The sequence below is a fragment of the Triturus cristatus genome, chromosome 10 (genome assembly GCF_964204655.1).
Source record: "Triturus cristatus chromosome 10, aTriCri1.1, whole genome shotgun sequence".
Taxonomy (NCBI): Eukaryota; Metazoa; Chordata; class Amphibia; order Caudata; family Salamandridae; genus Triturus; species Triturus cristatus.
In genome coordinates, this window is record NC_140593.1 from 1,066,894,814 (window position 1) to 1,066,913,352 (window position 18,539).

Sequence of the window (18,539 nt, forward strand, 5' to 3'; positions counted from 1 at the left end):
CGTCTCCAACCCCCAGACTACGGCGGATCTCCTGCATTTGCTGGGATTTTCCATCAACGTGCCGAAGTCACACCTGAGTCCCTCTCAGAAGCTCCTCTTCATCGGAGCGGTTCTCGATTCGGCGCAGTTCCGGGTCTATCCGCCGGAACAGCGGGTCCGGGATATTCAGGCCCTGATTCCCATCTTTCGGCCTCTATCCTGGGTTTCGGTCAGGCTAGTGTTGCGGCTTCTGGGGCTGATGGCCTCCTGCATCCTACTAGTGCATCACGCCAGGCGGCGCATGCGGGCTCTGCAGTGGGACCTGAAGTTTCAGTGGGCCCAGCATCACGGCAACCTGTCCGACCATGTCTTGATCTCTGAGGGCACTGCACAGCAGTTGCAGTGGTGGCTCACGGACCGCGATTGGGTCAAGGGCAAGAGCCTCTCCCTTCCCCAACCGGAGCATGTCGTAGTGACGGATGCGTCCCTCCTGGGATGGGGTGGCCATATGGGAGAGGCGGAGATCAGTGGCCTCTGGTCTCCGGCGGAGTCTCGTCTCCACATCAACCTGTTGGAGTTGAGAGCGATCCGACTTGCACTGAAAGCCTTCCTTCCCTCTGTCAGGGGAAGTGTCGTGCAGGTGTTCACGGACAACACCACCGCCATGTGGTATTGCAACAAACAGGGCGGGGTGGGGTCGTGGACCCTTTGTCAGGAGGCTCTGCGCCTCTGGACGTGGCTGGAACACCAGGGCGTCACCCTAGTGGTTCAACATCTGGCGGGCTCTCTGAACGCCAGAGCAGACGAACTCAGCCGCTGGTGCATGATGGATCACGAATGGCGTCTGAACTCCGAAGTGGCGCAAGGTCTCTTTCAGCAGTGGGGAGAGCCTTGGTTAGATCTATTCGCCACCGAAGAGAACGCGCAATGTCAGCAGTTCTGCGCGTTGGAATTTCCAAGGCGGCACTCGCTCGGCGACGCTTTTCGTCACGAGTGGAGTTGCGGTCTGTTGTACGCCTTTCCGCCTATACCACTTCTGCCCAGAGTGCTGAAGAAGATCAGGCACGACCGGGCCCAAGTCATCTTGGTGGCTCCGGATTGGGCACGAAGGTTCTGGTATCCCGTGCTACTCAGTATGTTGACCGATCCTCCGATACGTCTGCCCCTTCGGGAGGATCTTCTGTCGCAGCAGCAGGGGACGGTCCTCCACCCGAACCTGTCCAGCCTCCACCTCCATGCGTGGAGATTGAGCGGCGGCAGTTGATGCCATTTGACTTGCCTCCTGAAGTCTGTGATATCATTCTGGCAGCCAGGCGTCCCTCCACAAAGACGGTATACGCCTGCCGGTGGAACAAATTTGTGTCATGGTGCACAGCAAAGGCTGTGGATCCCCTTTCCGCACCTCTTTCTGAGGTTCTACTGTTTCCTCTTTCTTTGGCCCGGCAGGGCTCTGCCCTGGGCACCTTGAAAGGTTATCTTGCTGCCATCTCTGCCTTCTTGCGGCTTCCTGATCAGCCTTCTCTTTTCAAGTCCCCTGTAGTTACACGCTTTCTAAAAGGCATTACTCACACGTTCGATCCTGTCCCTTTTGTAATGCCTCAGTGGGACTTGAATCTTGTTCTCACATTTCTAATGTGCGCTCCCTTTGAGCCTCTTCATAATTGTCCTCTTCATCTGCTGACGCTTAAGACTGCTTTTCTGGTAGCCATCACCTCGGCTAGACGGGTGAGTGAGCTCCAGGCTTTATCTTCAAAGCCTCCTTTTCTCTCTGTTCATCCGGACAAGGTTGTCCTTCGGCCTCGTCCCTCCTTTCTTCCGAAAGTGGTGACTCCATTTCATCTTGGGCAGTCTGTCACCTTGCCCACCTTTCCGCCTCCGCATCCTTCCAAAGAGGAAGAGAGGCTCCACCGTCTGGACCCAAAACGTGCGCTCTCCTTTTATCTGGACCGCACAAAGCAGTTCCGGGTGGACGACCAACTTTTCGTTGGATACGTGGGTGCTAAGAAGGGGAAAGCTGTGCACAAACGGACCATCTCTCGGTGGGTCGTTTTGTGCATCAAAATTTGTTACTCCTTGGCAAAAAAGGACCCTCCTGTTGGGCTGCGCGCCCATTCTACTCGGGCCACGGCGGCTACCACTGCTTTGGGACGGGGTGTCCCTTTGCAGGACATCTGTCAGGCGGCAACGTGGGCTTCGCTACACACGGTTGCCAGGCATTATTGCCTTGACAGCCAAGTCCGGAGGGATGGCTTCTTTGGCCGTTCTGTCCTCCAGGACTTTCTGGTGTGATCTTGGTTCGCAGACCCACCACCGGGGATGGTATTGCTTGGGTATCTATTCTAAGGTGAGGAATCTAACTAACGTGTTTCTTTCAGATGAACAAGTTACTTACCTTCGGTAACGATGTATCTGTAAGAAACATTAGTTAGTTAGATTCCTCACCGACCCACCCATCCTCCCCGTTCTGCGAACTGACATCTAGGGTTAAGGTTATCCTTTTTAGGCCCCTAGATTTTATTTTTGGCACCAGTGTCGGTCTTTGCATGGCTCTGCGTTCCTGGCGCGGAAAGCTATGTACAAGAACTGACGTCAGCGCGCGAGGGCAGCGTCTAAGTACTCCGACGTCATTCCGGCGCACGACGCCGACGACGGACGCGGAGCCGCAGACGACGCCTAGCGACGCGCAAGGGGTATTGCTGACGAAAAATCTTCCGGATCCAGTCTGACGCCTGGGGATATTCTAAGGTGAGGAATCTAACTAACTAATGTTTCTTACAGATACATCGTTACCGAAGGTAAGTAACTTGTTCATCAGGCCCTAAGTGCCCTGCCCTGTCCATTTATGCCACTCCGTTTCTCCCTCTCTTGCTTCACTGTAACACATTACTCTCTCTTGTGTGTGTCTCCTGTGTGCATTCTCTGTCCACTTCAAAGAGATACATAGCCCGGTTGATATGTACATCGTCCTACAGACCTTCAGTGCCAGGCCGGGACTCTCCAAATGTCCCAAATAAATGAATTTTAAAACAAGTGTTTAGTTAATACCAGTGAGCATTTGCTGCCGTTACATTTACCACTGTTGTTATAAATTATAACAGTATTCCACAGGTCACCCTTTTGGACCAATGATTTGTTTTGAGTGTTTTGAACAGTGAGACCTAACAAAACAAACAACCTCTTAAAGATTTGCAGGTAGAGAAAAAGTTTATCGTCAAATAGTGCATAATTTATAGAGAACGTAGCCTGTGGTTAGAAATAGTCAGTCAGAAGAATGTAATTTTTTTATCAAGTTGTCCACAGTCTAAGAGGGTGTCTTAGAGGAAATGTGAATCTTGCCTTTCGTATCAGAGTCGAACTGGTTACTTCCTTTACCAGAATTGAACGTGCACCAGCCATTCATTCCAACTGGTGTCGGTGTTCATCAGTCTACTCAAATAAGTTCCAGTGATCGACCTAGACATTCCATTACAAGACTTTGGCTTTACCTTTAACTAGAGTGTTTACATATTATGGATTTATAGATCATATTCAATAGTTTGATTTAACAGTCATTTACAGTTTTGCTGCATGTGGGATATTATTAAGTAAAGTGTAATCTCTTTTGTGTATTTGTGAAGCGGCTCAAGCGGAGCTACAATCTTTGAAGAAATTTGCCAAGATTCATGGACACTCAGGGGAACTGGAACACTGGGATTTAGCATTCTGGAACGAAAGACAATATGAAGCTATTTACGGGTAAACATGCAATGCTGAGAGACCCTTTTGTAGCACAGATATTTTCTTTGTTCTCGTGGATTACCCACACATAGCTCCTAATGATATGATAATTTAAACTTCTCATGAAATGACATGTGCCATGATGTATGTGATGCTTTGAGTGAAAATGAATCTTGATTGCATGCTTGTTTGTGAATCTGATGAGTCCCTTTATATGGAATTTTCATATAGTAAAGATTCATGTGAAAATGAATGTTATTTATATATAACAATTATAGATAGTAAAGGTTCAAAGTACAGAACGGAATTTTCAGTTGATCAAGAGTAAGAAGTAAAAGATCTCTCATGAGCTTTTGAAATGCGAAATAATTTATCAATATTTCAGAATTCAATCTATGGTATTTTTAATAAAATCTCAGCAAAAGCTACTATGCTATAATATATATGTTTAATCATTGTCATTTCAAATGACTTGACTATTTTAAGCGCTGAACCTGTTAAGGTGTATTCTTGCTACAAAAAATAAATTGGACCCACCCTTAACTTAAATACATTTACCTTCTGCGAAGCTTAGATGCCCTTATTATCATAGTGATTGCCTCCCCCAACATATCATTCCACTCAGAGGTGGCCATGATAAATAGCTTTGCACTCCAATGCTTGAGAAAGTTTTCACTTTGCCACTCACACACTCTAAAACCGCTTGCAAACTAATTCCACCTCCTTTTGGCACCAGGCCAGATACGGCTGTGTTGAAAATCATACCATGAATAAATTCCTTAGCTTTCAAATCATTGTATGACCTGGTATACGCTTACCTTACTTATACCATCTCACCCTCCACTCCCAAAGCCTCGGTCTGGTCCTATCGTCAAAATTTCTTGACCACTGTGTTATGCTTCCTATGTCACCTCATGATTCTGGAGACTACTCATCCTTGCAACACTTTAGGAGAATACTCTACTATCATTTTTCCTAGAATTGCTCCATCTGGGTTGCTACCTGATGGCCTGCAGGTCCTGGAGCTCGCCAGTGTAGTCTATGGTTCTCAGATGTAAATGAGTTGTAAGTAATTCAGTTCATACTAACATGTAATGTATTATTGTGTTTTAAATGTAAACCTCCTTCACAATTTCTCACACACATTGTTTTTGTATGCCACAATAAGTTCAAGTTCTCATGCAACAAGTTTTTATTTGTATCACATAATGAGATACTCAACCCACCAGTAAAGTAAGTAGTCTGGCTGACCTGTTCATTTTGGGACTGGCTAAAGGCTGATTTACATAAGGTTAGTAATGACAGAGAGGAGCTAAAAGTGATGGAAATGAACAAAACAAGACTAAAAACTACTGTTTCAGTTTTATTCAAGCACTTCATCCACCTTCATTCTTTGTATTGTCAATACCACCTGCCGTTTCCATGGGTTTTCTAGGGCAGTGTTATTCATTACTTCTGTCAACTTAAACTTTCCTTATTGAGGAATAGTGCATTCCTAAAATTCAATGATTCACAGCACCTAGAGATATTAACATTTAATCATCATTGTCATCATTCATCGAAAATGTTTTTCTGGCCAGACGTGACTTATCCAAGTTCCCCGACTTTTATTTACACGAGAATCCATTCCGGATCTTGTAGGTATTGCGCAGTGTACAAAACCTCTTACGAATTGCCCACATGATGCCCTCCCCCTCACATTGAACTAATTTAACTCTGGAAAACCGTCCTGGTGCCTAGGTCCCTAATCGTAGGGCCCTTACCGACGGTAGGCTGGAGTTATGATTTATACTCAAACCAATTCAGATGCCATTTATGTAAGGCCATACTTTCATTTCTCTTGTCCTGATGAACACTTGTGGTGATGTTAGATCTGAGCACATAACATAATTGGATCGAAACATTGACGATTACTGCAGGTGTTCATCATCACTATCAAGCATACCCTACATCCTAACCATAAGGACATGCACTTAAATCTATTAGAACTATTCTTGGACACCATCATCAAATCATTTTTGTATTTGTATTTTCTATGTGACTATGTAATGTCTTGTGGATTTAAATGTTTATATTTCTGGCACACTGCACCCATAGTCTATTTTGTACCCTTTTTTTCTGCATTCTTTGTATATGTTAAACCTATGTTCCCGTGTGCTATTGTTAGCCCGCATGGTATATGAATATTAATATACCGCATTTTTCTTTAACTATCTTTGGTGTCAATGACTCTCTGTATACATGTATTTGAAGATTCATTATTCTGTTTTGAAGTTTGCCATTGAAGTGGCCACTCCCAATGAAATATTGCTTTTCCCAAGTAGCATGGTTTGTGGAGTCAGGGACATATTTATGGCAAGGATTTCAGGTAAAAATGTAGCAACTTCACATAATAATAAAATAATAATACTGATATTTGTAAAGCGCGAACAGCTACCTCACGAGGAGGTGTCCCGGCGCTATAGACCTCTGGGGAACCCGTCCTGGCTATCCCTGTGAGATGGTCCCTTTCTGGGTATCTCCAAGGTGAAACCAGGCATCCCCAGCGTCTGTGGGGGGCCGTTGTAGAGATGAGGCAAGCTTAATGCCCAGAGTTGCCGAGTGTGTTCCTGGTTAGAGTAGGTACCGAGGCGAGAATTATCAAGTCCATTTTTGAACCTGGTCCACGACCCTGCCACATCGGGAATTGAACCCTGGTCCCTGGCCAATTCTCTGCTTACGGGTCTGCCGCCTCTAACCAGTGAGCCACACCTCTCCACATCTAAAGACATCCAAGTAAAGACGGGTACAAAACATATGAATTAGATCAGCCTTCAGCCACGGCATCAAGGGCAGTGTATCCCATTCAACCCCCCCCTACCCATTTAGCAATTTTCTATGGCGTAGAATATGGATCAAATATCGTTTTGTAGTGTTGGGGCTACAAACTAGAGAAGCAAACAGTGTGGTTCAGCTCCAACGACTCAAAACAAAAATATCGTCAGAGCTGAGGCTCTGCTGCCATTTAGCATTGTGTTTCTCCAGATTATCCGATGTCCCATCACTCCGGCATGTATTCAATTGAGTAATTGTGCAGTCTGCCTCACCAAGTAATAGATCTAACAGGGGCACCCTAGAAAACCCAGCAAAACCACCTACCTTCTTCTGCAGAAAATCCCTTACTTGAAGGTATGAAAAAAATCTTTTGACCCGATAATGAGTCTAGCTTGAAGATCTTCAAACGAGGCCAGGTGAGGTCCCTGAAGAAAGTCCCTGAGCATAACTAATCCATGCCTCTCCCACCTTAGTATACAAGAATTTTGAAAAATATCAGGCAACTGCGTGTTCCTCTCGATAGGAGTATACCAGTGATACCACCCCAAACCCAACGTTTTCCCCCAGCCGGTCCACTTTTTAAAACAGACTTCAGGGTCTTGAACCACATTTTTCTTTATAGTTACTGGGCTCAAATATTTTAACAGACATCCCTTGGCGACTCCCCCTATAAGAAGCTCATAAATAGATAGAACATAATCCTCAGATCCTTGACCCCCTGCTTTGTTATCAAACAGTGGGTGCATATATTTAAAGAGGCAGCTAGATAATACAGTTTACCATTAGGTTGCACCCATCGCCCCCCCCTCCCTAGGCAAGGTCAAAAACCTATTGGCCCTCCTAAATTCGCCAAAGGACCAGATAGACTTCGAAATTATGACATCCATTAATTTTAAACATGAACTCTCAAATTCGAGAGGAATAGTACGAAAAAAGTACAACACTTTTGGAAGGAAAAGCATTTTAACTGTATTACACCTACCTATGATCGATAAATGTAGGTTGTTCCAACTTAAAAAATCTTTTTTAGCTCTGCTAATAACTGGAGCCATAATAATCTCAACTATCTGTTCCAATTTCACAGTAATAGTGACCCCCTAAATCTACTCACCACTAATTGTGTTGTGTTGCTATCCAATAGGAACCCTGATAATTTATCAAAATCAGTGGCCATATCCTCTGTTAATCACAAAGCCCTGTCGGAGTCTACTGTAACTACAGCTATGTCACCTGCATTATCTAAAGTTTTTGTGTCTCAGCCGTGCAGCCTGACTGGTGTAATATCTAGGTGAGCTTCAAGCTTAGGACAAAGGGTTTCACTCTATTGTGTCTGGATACCATACCATATCTAGGGAACCAGACCTTTAGTAGTGCACCATCCACTTACTTAGGTCCTGATGAAGTGCCACATGACTCGTTAGGGGCAATAAAGGCACGAAACATGTCGACCCATTACACTGCGATAGCCCTCTAGGAACATTGCATCCACGCAGGGCACCTACATATTTTTTAAGTAAGCTGGAACTACCTTAATAAATAAATAATTTCTGAGGAGGACTGCTCCAGACTTATTTTAAAAACCCACTTCCCGTGCACTACTCTATCCTTGCCCTCATACTCGCACGCACCCCACGGCTTCTTCAAAAGATCTCCGCCCAAGAGCCCGTTTACGGGAGCCCATCGGGCATTGCAGCGCCGGCCCGACGAGGAGCTGAGCCCAATGATGAAGCATGACATCCTTCGGGGTGTGTGAGGGCATCACAAATAAAGACCTCCCCTTTTTCCTTTGTCCCCCTGTGAGGAACAGCACACCCCTTGATGCACAGATCCTCATCAATAGTCATAAGCACTGAATATTCCTGCCCATGTGCAGGGACCCGGGAAATAATAAAAAATTATATATGAAAAACTTATATATACAGATATCATTTTTTCTCATACCAATGCAGCCCCCACTTGAACTCCTTTTAATGAGTACAACTCATGAAAACTGCAAAAAGAGCAGGCATTGTTAGCCTAGAGGCTGCATTGTAAGCCAATAGCATAGAAAATTAAAGCAGCTGCACAAAAGCTGGCACCATACCTTTAAGGCAGCCATGACCACCAGCTTCCCATCATGCCTCAGGGGTGACAGTTAGGTCAGTTGTTCTTTCCGGCTCCTTCAGTCAGGACCCTGGATTCCACAGCTCTGTCCTTTTTGACTTTTTGTCAAAATTATCTAAACTGTTTAAGGTTTTCTACTTTTCACTCGACGTCTTTTTGTATTTGGAGTGAAGTGTGACCATTTTTTGGGCAGAAAGTGTTTTTATTTCTGTCAGAATCCCTTCACTTTTTGACCCTTGCCCCTCCTGTGGCAAGAAGAAGGCAAAGACTGACACACATTCTGTGTGTATCCTCTGCCTCCCTGACTCTCACTCTCCAGAGAACTGTCCACATTGTAAAAAATTGTCCAGAAGAACTCTCAAGGATAGAGAGAGAATTTGTTATATGGACTCTCTGAAAGAGGTAGGTCTCCTGTGAGGCAGAAGAAAAAGAGACCATGATCGACGTTGAGGAGCAAGATACCAATCTATTCACCTTCGGCATCAGGATCGGCGTCGAACCTACCACCGATTAAGAAGCAGATGTCGTCGTCAAAGTCGTCAGCGGTGCACTCGCACCGTTCAACTTTAAGATCGAAGACGGCGGCTTCAACGTCGAGTCAGGTAAAACACCCTCCATTGGCGACAACCAGGCGACGATCAACGTCGAGGAACAGTTCTCCGTCAGCGTTGGCCTAACGTTCGACAGGACACTCCGTCTCCGCACATACTTGAGCGGTCTACGTCGAGGCACAAGTCTCCGTCGAGATCTGTACGTAGATCATAGACGTCGAGGCATAAAATGCCATCCCCGGCGTCGAAGCAGAGGACTCCGTCAGCTTCATCCCAGAGAAGATCGACATCAAGACAGCAGTCTTCAGCGCACAGGCATTCAACGTTGAGGCAGAGGTCTCCGTCGACGTCAGTGCAGAGACACTCGTCGTCGAGACAGAAGACTCCTTCGGCAAGACGGTCGACGTCGAGGCAGAGGTCTCCTTCGAAGGCATCTCGAAGATGGTCGACGTCGTGGCAGAGGACTCAGTCGACAATACCACGAAGGCGATCGGCGTTGGGACAGCAGTCTCCGTCAACGTCGAAGCAGCGTCGAGACAAAGTACTTCGTCGGTGTACAGACTCAGACGTTCGATGTCGAAGCACAAATCTGCTACGGGCTCACACTCAGTGAGTTGTTCTTCGCTACCATCACCGACATCGAGAGCAGAATCTCACTGCACGTTGTCAAGTCGGTCTTCTTTCTCTTCCTCGAGATCACCAGTGGTCATTTCAACGTCACATAGCCAGGCTTCTTCACCTGTACGAACCCATCCAGCTGAGGATCCTGCAAGAACGGAGAAGCAAAAATCTCCATCTGCACATCGCTCACGTTCACAGGAGGCTCCTGTGCGGGAAGAGAGGGGAAAATCTCCATCAGTACATGTCTCTCCCAGATGGTTGTTACCTCTGCAAAACTGACGCTCCACAAACGGGAGGTGCTCAGGACTATTCCAGTCCTTTACACAGGTCTCCTCTAACCCGTCTCAGGCAAGCGGCGGATCTTTCTCCTACTACTCCATCGAGGAGTAGAGATCCCACACATACTCCTACTCGCTCTTCCATAAGAAGATCTAGGTCTCGAGAGCAAAGGTGAAGACACAGGTCTCCAAAAAGTTCACCCTCTACCACCCATTCCTCGAAGAGAGACTACTCCCCGACTCTCACAGACAGCCCACTGTCGAGAATCTCTCCAGTGGACGACGTCATTAGTTTTCACGATGTTCTATCCAGAGGGGCAAACAAGTTAAACATCTCTATGCCTACTCAGCAAAGCTCGTCCTCAGTCATATTCAAGACTTTGCGTCAGAGATCAGCAGCCAAGCCATTGCTACCTCTGGTCCCGGGTCTGCTCCAGCCTGTAATGGACATATTTCTAACACCAGCGACTCTCATGCCTGCACCAGCGAGAATCGTGAAATAATACAGGCTGCTTGAAGAAGACCCTTTATTCCTCAGATCTGATCCCCCACCAGATTCTGTTATTATAGCTGCGGCCAAGAAAACGCATGCAGTAGCCTCCTCATCCACAGTTCCACCGGATAAGGCGAGCAGAGCACAGGATGCATGGGGGAAAAAGGTCTCTGGCACGTCAGCCTCCATGATGAAAGTTTCCAGCGCTTCGGCCCTGTTGGGGCACTATGACAGATCTTTGTGGGACTCTCTGCAGAGGTTCACAGAGAAGATACCAAGGGAAGACCGCAGAGATTTTGAGGAAATTGTGCAAGAAGGCAGCTTGGTGGCAAACCAAGTGATCAGCGCCGCAGCTGATGGAGCGACGATGTCTGCGCATTCCTATGCACATGGAATCAGCGCCAGAAGATCATCCTGGCTCCGTCTTGTTGCACTTAAACCGGAAGCGCAGTCCCGGATTCTCAATCTCCCTTTCACAGGCTCATCCTTGTTTGGTACTCACACTGATGAGGAAATGTCGAGGATGAAGTCAGAACTCATTACCCTGAAGGTGGTTGGACTTGAGAAGAGGAAAGAGTTCCGGCGCCGTTACAGGACCTACGATCGGCGACCCTTCCGTCAGAGGGTTCAAATCCCTCATTGGCAGAGGCAACAGCAGTAGCAGGGTCAATCGAAGTCCCAGTACCAGGGTTGTCGTACCCCCAGAGAAAGAGGAACCCCTCGTCAGTCGACTAACTCAGCAAAAACAACAACTAAACAATGAGTGTCCGCTTCCTCCATCACTGTTTTCCACTCCAGTAGGGGGGAAGTATTGCCAATCATCTGGAGGAGTGGCAGAATATTACAAAAGACCAATGGGTGTTGACTATGCTGCAAAATGGGTACTCTCTACGTTTTCGACATCGGCCTCCCTCAATCCCACCAGCGAAAACAACATGCCACCAGATAAGACTACTGCAGCAGAAGGTATCTATCCTTCTAGGAAAGTCAGCCATAGAGAAAGTCCTTGCATCACAAGGAGGTCAAAGAGTATACTCAAGATACTTCCTGGTAAAGAAAAAGGGTCGAAAGTAAGATTTCAGACCTATTCTAGACCTTCGAGCACTCAACAAGTCCATCAGAAAAGAAAGGTTACGCATGTTGGCTCTTCATCAAATATATCCACATCTACAACAGGGAGATTGGATGTGTTCGCTGTATCTGCAAGATGCGTACTTTCATGTCCCACTCAATCCTCATCACAGGAAGTTCCTGTGTTTTCTGGTGGGCTCCTCCCTTTATCAGTTCAAGGTACTGCCCTTCAGGTTTAAATCAGCTCCCCAAGTATTCACAAAGTGCATGGCAGTAGGGGCAGCCACTCTACGACGCAGGGGCATCTTTGTGTACCCCTATCTCAACGACTGGCTTCTGAAAGGTCCCTCCCCTCTGAGCGTGAGGAACCATTTTCAACAATGTCTAGACCTTGGCCAGCATCTGGGTCTCTATGTAAACTTCGAAAAATGAACTCAGCAACCCACGCAAAGAATTCATTATCTGAGGTCAACAATATACTCCTCAATAGGAAAAGTGTTTCCTTCGGAGGAGAGACTGTTTTCAATCACACTGAAGGACGAACAGATCCTACACAGCAACCTACCTTCGGTCTGCCAGGTTGCATCTCTTCTAGGATCAATGGCATCCTGCATCTTTCTGGTACTCAATGCCAGATTGAGAATGCGTCCCTTACAACAGGATCTGGAGGACAAGTGGGATCAAAGAATGACTCGGTGGGAAGACAGGATACAACTGTCGTACGCAGCCAGAGCATCAATACCATGGTGGATGAGACAAGAAAATCTTTTGGTAGGAGTTCCATTCCATCAGGCTCCTCCCTCCCAATCTTTGATCACGGATGCCTCCCTCCAGGGTTGGGGAGCTCACGTGCGGTCTCTCCAGACACAAGGTCAATAGTCAACAAAAGAACAGTTGTACCATATCAACATGCTGGAGTTGAGGGCGGTGCATCTGGCTCTCAAGGCTTTCCTCCCTTCAATTCAGACCAATTCCATTCTAGTACAGACGGACAATATGACCACCATGTATTACCTGAACAAACAGGGAGAGGCTTAATCGAGGACTCTATCGCTGGAACCTCAGGCCCTCTGGCATTGGCTCTTAGCGAGAAATCTATTGATCACAGCAGTGCACCTACAGGGAGAGCCAAATTCACAGGCAGACGCTCACAGTTGGCACTTCGAGGGCCAGCAGGACTGGGTACTAAATGACTAAGTTGTTGAGGACATTTTCTAAGAATGGGGTCGTCCAAGCATCGTTCTGTTCACGGATGACACAAATAAAAAATGCCGAAACTTTGCCTCAAGGTACTACCGAGCAGGGTCGAAGGGGAATGCCCTTTTGATCAGCTGGTATGGGGCATTTGTGTACGCCTTTCCACCTCTTCCATTCATCCCGAAGGTGGTGACCAAACTCTCACACTCAGAAACGAGGATGATTCTGATCGCTCTGGACTGGCCCAGGCAATGGTGGTACCCGGACCTTCTGCACCTGTCAGAATGCCCACACAGGAGACTGCCGTGCAGACGAGACTTGCTGTCCAAGATGAATGGGTAGGATTCATCACTCCAACCTTCTCTCACTGAACTGGGCAGCATGGCTCCTGAAGTCCTCCAGTATGGTCATTTAGGACTTCCTCAGTACTGCATGACCATCTTGAAAGAAGCTAGGAGGTCCTCCACAGGGCACTCCTATGCTTGTAAATGGAAACGTTTTTTCTTATGGTGTGTACAAAATAATTGTAATCCTACCAAAGGGCAGGAGGAAGCGATTTTACCATATCTGCTTCATTTAGCCAAGGCAGGCCTCAAATTCGCTTCTATTAAGGTGCACCTGGCTGCCATTATGGCATACAGGCATTCTCCTTCGCAGCCATCCTTTTTTCAGCTACAGGTAGTGAAGGATTTTTTACACGGTTTAAAGAAGGTCTGTCCCCCTGTTCGGCCTCCTTCCCCCCCCCTGGGAATTGAACTTGGTTCGATGTCAATTGATGGGTTCCCCATTTGAGCCTATCCACAAATAACCCTTCAACACCTTAAGAGGAAGGTAGCTTTCCTAGTGGCGATTACCTCAGCTCGCATGGTGAGCGAGATTCAAGCTCTCTGCTCAAAAGAGCCTTACATGGTGTTCACTTAAATAGAATGGTTTTAAAAACTCACCCCTCCTTCCTTCCAAGGTGGTGTCAGATTTTCATGTCAACCAAACCATTTCATTACCGACCTTTTTTCCTAACCCCTCTACTCCAGCTGAACGGTCACTCCACTCGCTAGACCTGAAGAGGGTTTTGAAATTCTGTTCGGACAGGTCCAAAAGAAAATCTGATCAACTATTCATTAATTATGGTTCGGTCAGAACAGATTTTCCAGCCTCTAAAGGTTCCATCTCCAGATGGATAGTTTAATGTATTAAATTGGCTTACCAGTTAGCACAGAAGCCTCTTGGGGCTACCCCCAAGGCTCATTCCACTAGAGGAAAAGCTGTTACAACAGCTTTCCTCAATAATGTACCGATTTCTGAAATCTGTTAGGCAGCTACCTGGAGATCTGTACACACATTTACAAGACACTATTGTCTTGATTCAGATACCGGAACAGACAGCCAAGTAGGCCAAGCCTCCTTGAGGAATCTGTTCAATCACTAATAATTATGGTTGTCTGTTGGGTCATTCCGTCTCATTTGCCCGCAGGTGGAAGATGGGCTTGCTATTCTATTCAGTGCTTATGACTATTGATGAGGATCCCCTGTAAGAGAAGAATAAGTTACTTACCTGTAATCCTAGTTCTCTTCCAGGGGTATCCTTGTCAAAGTCATAAGCAACCCACCCACCTCCCCAGGCAAATGAGACTGGTTTTTCCTCATTTGGTTAAGCTTTATCTTTGTGTCCTAATCTTTGGGCTCCACAAAGAACAACTGACCTAACTGTCACCCCTGAGGCATGATGGGAAGCTGGTGGTCATGGCTGCCTTAAAGGCATGGTGCCAGCTTTTGTGCAACTGCTTTAATTTTCTATGCTATTGGCTTACAATGCAGCCTCTAGGCTAACAATGCCTGCTCTTTTTGCAGTTTTCATGAGTTGTACTCATTAAAAGGAGTTCAAGTGGGGGCTGCATTGGTATGAGAAAAAATGATATCTGTATATATAAGTTTTTCATATATAATTTTTTATTATTTCCCGGGTCCCTGCACATGGGCAGGAATATTCAGTGCTTGTGACTATTGATGAGGATCTGTGCATCAAGGGGTGTGCTGTTCCTCACAGGGGGACAAAGGAAAAAGGGGAGGTCTCATTTTCTGTGCTATTGGCTTACAATGCAGCCTGTAGGCTAACAATGCCTGCTCTTTTTGCAGATTTCATGAGTTGTAGTCATTAAAAGGAGTTCAAGTAATACTTGCCCTACTGTGGTTCATATATTCATTATGTGTTTTCACAAGTATTTTATTATATTATTGCATTGTTTAGCCTCCTATATGGGGGCTGCATTGGTATGAGAAAAAATGATATATGTGTATGTATATATATATATATATATATATATATATATATATATATATATATATATATATATATGTATTATCTACTGGCGGTCGCCAGTAGATAGTTATAGTTAGGACCGTGTTTCCATTGGAAATCTGAAAATTCTATTTTGAATAACTTTGGCGCCGGTTGACGAATCCTCGCAAATTTTTCAAAATAGGTGGGGCGCTCCGCGCCTACCCTGAAAGTCTCGGGGTGATTAGTCAAGCGGGGGTCGAGAAAAAAGGGGGGTCCCAAAATGCGTTTTCCCCATGCATTTTTCCATAGGGACCTTTAGTCCAAGGTACAGCCCGAACGGCTGAACAGAATTACTTGAAATTTGGCAGAGTGGTAGTCCTCAGGTCAGAGATGTGCCTTTTGAATATCTGGAGTCAATCTGTTCAGTAGTTCCTGAGAAAATTTCAGTTAAAAGTACATATATATCTATAAGCGCGCACCGTGAGCTCTTTCAGCCCCCTCTTTAATCCCTAGGAAGCGCAAATTATTCAGTCTTTGATGGTTTTCAAAATCTTTTATCTTCCTCATAATATCAGTCAGTTGTGACCCCTGGGATTCGACCTACCCCTTCAATGCCCTAACATCAGCTTCCACAATTGTTGTTCTTCCTTCAATGACATTAAGTTTATTCCCTATTTCCGTCCAAGACTTACCAACTGTTTTAATGGCACCTTGGAGTTGCTATGTCGCCAGCCTAGCTCTTCTGCTCTCTGCACGGGTCTCTGCTTGGAGCTCTTTTATGGAAGCATAGATTATTTCCAAAGAAGGACTTCTAGTGCCAGCTCCAGCCTGATGCTGAGAATTCTCTTTAGACAACAAAGGGGGCCTTGTTTAATGAGACAGTTTGGTGTCTGAATAGTTGTATCTTAAAGCTGCCGCGGGTTCTTGTCATTCTTTACCACTATGTAAACCCATATTCCCTTTTGAGCTCGTATGGCGTTTTCGATATTTCAGAATCGTCTCTTGTGCAAAGAATAAGCTGATGTCTGATCAAGGGACACTGAGTTCATTGTCCCTTGACATACAAAAAGACCCAGCAGACTCTGAGCCTTCTGGAAGAGAGTAGGATTTATCACCCCCTTCGTAAGTGGCATCCAAAGCCCTGCATGTAGTATCCTGTACCTTGCTGGCCATCTTATAAAAAGGGCCAGACCGGTCTGCTTTAAGGTTTAAAGAAGTCTGTCCCATAAGCTGGGCACCTTGAAGAACGTTTCTGGGCTGATCAAGCCCATCTTCCATCCGATTTTGAGGATTTATACTCTGCTGATTAAAGGTGGCCGGGCAAACTGTATCCTGTCTTTAAAGACTCGGATACTCTGTTCGAGGCATATGAGCTGTAGATCATATGCTTTAGCATAGATCTCCATCTAGTGGTGGGTCTGGATGTTTGCACTTTGTTTTCCTTCGAAAAAGTCTTTGTAGTCTCGAGGTAGGTGACTCCTTCTTTAGGTGATAGTGTGCATGGGCATCGACTCCATCCCCAGATAGTTTTTTTCCGGCATCGGGTTCGGGTGTGTATTGCTGCGCTCCAGTTCGGTATCGTTTTCAAACCCCCTCGACGCACAATCCTCTACCCTCGACGGTATTGGCTATCGATCGCGGTTCCCCATTCGACGCGCATCATTCCAACTGAGAAAAATCTCAAACTGGATAGCTTCTTGTTCCTCAGGTCGTTCTGCTCCAGAACCCTTTCAGGGGGCCTCTGTTCCCTCATATCCCAAGGTATGACAGAGTCTGAGGCCAAGGCCTGATCCGAGTTGTGCAACTTATCTGAGCCCCCTGTGCCCTCTTCAACCAGCGTGATCCATTTGTCCACAGGTACTACATCAGAGGAAGGAACAGACTCACGGGGCGGCTCTATTATTTGAAAGAATTCTGTGATTATAGGCAGAGGGGGGTACAAAGATGCTGGACCTTGCATGAAAGAAGCGGTGTTGACCCCAGGGTTATTGAATTCCTCACAACTCATCCCTGTTGATCCTCCTTAACCTTTTTATGCGCCCCCTCAGCTGTTCTGGTAAATGTTTATCAGGCCCGGAGCCAGAGTCTGAACGCCTCCCTGCTGCTGCATTGCCCACATGATCCTGGGTTTGGTCCTGCTTCTGACGTCTGGCCGTTCGAGATCCTCCTGTGGCCGCTTCCACCTTATTGCTGATCATTCTGCAGCTCTTCAGTGCCAAATCTCCGCTTCTGACTGCGGTCGCGCCTTTTGTCCTGGTCCAACGTCAGCAGCGAAAGCCAACAGCTCGGTGTCTATCCCAGCCAGCACACTCCCCGAGCACCTCACTGATGCAGCCTCTCGTCCTGAGCCCGACCACCAGCAAAATCACAGCGGTAGCCCTGACCAGAGCTCTGATATAACGAGCCTCCGAAGGTTCATCTGCATCTCTTACTTCAGCTCAGGCCCTGCCTCCACGCACTCCACTCGACCAGCTGGTGCTTGCGCAGAACTGGGGAAAGAGTCGGTTTGCCGCACTCTCACACAATCACCATCTTGCCTCCTCTGGGTGCCAATCTTCTTAATGTTCTTCCTGAAGGTGTGTCAGGAGGAGGTCCCTGGGATGGGTGGCAAGGAAAGTTAAGGGTCATGGACCTGTGTTCTGACCAAAAAAGCGGAGTACGACTGGTATGGCTTGCCAGTACATGTTGTGCCCAGGTCAAAAGGCATTCGTTTGTTGGGCCCAATGCCATGTTGGGAAGAGGATAGAGTGTAGACTACTCTGTGCTTAGGGTAGTACCCGGTGACTGGGAGGCAAAGGTTTAAGGTAAATGATGTTGTGTAAGGTATTTGTTGATCGGGTTGTGATGGAGTGGTACCCTGTGCCCCAAAGTGGGCATTTGTTTCCAAAAAGAACAGAGCCATCGGGAACTTGTTCGTTCCCGACCCTTAAAGGCAGTGGAACCAAAACTGGATACAGAGAAACATCCACAATTTACTTTGGATGCCCTAATCCACCACTCTCTAAATGACCTGAGTAAGTAGTGTGCTTTGTTCTTGTTCTATAGACCTCTGCCCTTCTGCTGTAGCATTAGGAAATGGAGTAGTATATGATGTCCCTTGGATTATACTCTCTGTATTTGTTCTCTGTCTACAAGTACTGAAGCAACACTACCACTACAGCTTTACAACTACAGAATAATTAGAACAAAACAATAAAGCTAAATACTTTTGGTTTAACAATAAAAAAAACAATAACACACCACTGACATAAAATATTCAACAATGGTAAAATAACACATCACTGAAACACTACAGCTATAACATAACAACTAAAGTATTTCAAGTACATCACGCTAAACCTCAACACCAATATGTTTTGTTGATGCTTATTTGAAGATGTGTATTGTATTGTAATTGCTTTTATTTAGCGCTCACTACCCATGACGAGGCATGAAGC

At 46.2% G+C, this 18,539-nt stretch overlaps 1 protein-coding gene across 1 annotated transcript in view; it reads left to right on the forward strand.

Annotated features, from left to right (window-relative positions):
• Positions 1-18,539, forward strand: part of LOC146796571 (uncharacterized) — a 464,924-nt gene that overhangs the window by 280,253 nt on the left and 166,132 nt on the right. Inside the window, exon 10 of the mRNA XM_085629207.1 lies at positions 3,597-3,714. Coding sequence (XP_085485333.1) covers positions 3,597-3,714 — 118 coding nt within the window. The remainder of the gene's footprint in view (positions 1-3,596; positions 3,715-18,539) is intronic.